Below are 2,434 nucleotides of genomic sequence, written 5' to 3'. Positions count from 1 at the left end.
CAGGAGGAAATCCCCAGAGAAAGAGCAACACTGCTTTCCTCATAATCTACCAAAATCTTCTCTTTCTGGTTGCAGTGGTCTGTGGTTTCATGGTGCACTGCTTCTCAGGTTTGCTGGTTTCTAAAAATACAGATTAAAAGGAGAAAGAGGGAAGAGCAGTTGCTGTGCTATTGGGAACACCCCATGCACTTTTCTGACAAATTATCCCAAATGTACTGGGAGGTAGCTCCAGGGATATTTTGCTGGGTTTTGGGGTTTTTTTTTGATGAAAAAGAGTTACCTAAAAGCTGATCTTGGGGTGTTGTGTTGTGTTCAGGGATGATCACGGCCGTGGGTCTGTCCAACCTGCAGTTCATCGACCTCAATTCCTCTCGCAATCTCTTCGTGCTGGGATTTTCCATCTTCTTTGGGCTCGTGCTCCCCAGCTACCTCAAACAGAACCCCCTGGTCACAGGTACGTGCTCCTGCTCCTCCCCGGCAGCGCTTCTGCCTCGTGCTCACCTGGAAAACCCAGCAGGTGCAGAGGGGCAGGAGGAGGAGCCCAAATTATGGGGGAAAACCCCAAATTATGGGGGAAAAACCCAAATTATGGGGGAAAACCCCAAATTATGGGGGAAAAACCCAAATTATGGGGGAAGACCCCAAATTGTGGGGGAAAACCCGACATTGTGGAGGAAAAACCCTAATTATGGGGGAAAACCCCAAATTGTGGAGGAAAAAACCCAAATTGTGGAGGAAAAACCCTAATTATAGGGAAAAACTCCAAACTGTGGAGGAAAACCCCAAATAGTGGAGGAAAAACCCTAATTATGGGGGAAAACCCCAAATTGTGGAGGAAAACCCCAAATTGTGGAGGAAAACCCCAAATTGTGGAGGAAAACCCCAAATTGTGGAGGAAAACCCCAAATTGTGGAGGAAAACCCCAAATTGTGGAGGAAAACCCCAAATTGTGGAGGAAAACCCCAAATTGTGGAGGAAAACCCCAAATTGTGGAGGAAAACCCCAAATTGTGGAGGAAAACCCCAAATAGTGGAGGAAAAACCCTAATTATAGGGGAAAACTTCAAACTGTGGAGGAAAACCCCAAATTGTGGAAGAAAGGCACAGATTGTGGAGGAAAGCCCCAAATTGTGGGGGGAAAACCCCAAATTGTGGAGGAAAACCCCCAAATTGTGGAGGAAAAAAACCCAAATTAAGGAGGAAAAACCCAAATTGTGGAGGAAAACCCCAAATTATGGAGGAAAAACCCAAGTTATGCGGACAGGAAAGGCTGTAGGTGCAGACAAGCTCTGTCAGAGAATTCTTTGGGAGGCTGAGACCTGCAGGGAATGTTCAGTGGGACAGGGAATGTTCAGCTGGAGCTTTCCTGCTGTCTCTGGGGGCAGTTACCAGCTGGGATGAGATAAAAACTGAGCGGGTGAATGTGAGCTGAAAATGGCGCTGAAAGATCAAGGGGAAGCACCAAGGCAGAGTTTGGAAGGCGGGGATTTGTTTGGGGGTTGAAACTTTCTGTCACTCAGACGTGTTTCTGGGTGTTAATTTTAATTTTAGTGAGTTTCCTTGCAGGCTGTTAATGGAATTGTAGCTTTGAGGAGTGCCCTGGGAAGGTTTTCTGTTTTCATGTGACCCTCAGCAGTGCTCATGCCAGTGTGTGTCACCGGACTCAGAGGAAATAATTCACTGCTTTGGGCTTGTTTGGGGGTTTTAAACCAAATATTAACTGACTTTTCTTTCCACTATGCCTTCAGACCAGGATTTAAGGGCATATCTGTCCTGCTGTAAGTGGTTAGAGAAGCAGATCCCTCAAGCTTTATGTGGTTAGTGCAGTGTTCTTCCATAGCTGGGGCTGTGAATCCTTGCCCCTTCGAAAAGTAAAGATTTACGAAAAAGGATTATTTATAAAATATTTGTTAAAATAATAATTACTATTTATAGAGTAATTATAGAAAATATTTAGATGAAAGATTTATAAAAGAATTGTTACCTAGAAATGACGATTTTACAGTCGGAACGCTTCTCTTTTGCACTCCACGGTTTTCTGCTTAGCTCAGATTAGCTGTGCCTGCAGTAGGAACTGAAATGGTGCTTTGTGACATTTCTGTGAGCAGCTGAGACTTCCTGAAAATTGCATTTTGGGGAACAATGTCCCGTGCTGGTGCCCTGGGGGGAAGGTTCTGCATCAACCCCCAGAGCCCTTTGAGAGCAAACCCTCACTGAGCCCAGGCACAGGAGCTGCTGCCCAGCCTGGGGGGGTTCAGGGGGGTGTGGGTGATGCAAATCCAGCAGGTTTTCCCTGTTGCTGCAGGAATTGCAGGCATTGATCAGGTGCTGAACGTGCTGCTCACCACGGCCATGTTCGTCGGGGGCTGCGTGGCCTTCGTGCTGGACAACACCATCCCAGGTGAGCCATGGATGGGAGCCCTGGCCTGGGGGCA

The 2,434-nt window shown here is 46.9% G+C and overlaps 1 protein-coding gene across 1 annotated transcript in view; it reads left to right on the top strand.

The window, feature by feature from the left end:
- SLC23A2 (solute carrier family 23 member 2) overlaps window positions 1-2,434 on the top strand; it is a 35,440-nt gene that overhangs the window by 27,362 nt on the left and 5,644 nt on the right. Inside the window, exons 13-14 of the mRNA XM_014311215.2 lie at window positions 297-454; window positions 2,305-2,400. Coding sequence (XP_014166690.1) covers window positions 297-454; window positions 2,305-2,400 — 254 coding nt within the window. The remainder of the gene's footprint in view (window positions 1-296; window positions 455-2,304; window positions 2,401-2,434) is intronic.

Source organism: Geospiza fortis, unplaced genomic scaffold (genome assembly GCF_000277835.1).
Source record: "Geospiza fortis unplaced genomic scaffold, GeoFor_1.0 scaffold777, whole genome shotgun sequence".
Classification (NCBI taxonomy): Eukaryota; Metazoa; Chordata; class Aves; order Passeriformes; family Thraupidae; genus Geospiza; species Geospiza fortis.
The sequence above is the reverse complement of the archived record's forward strand: the minus strand, read 5'-3'. Positions and strand labels throughout refer to the sequence as shown.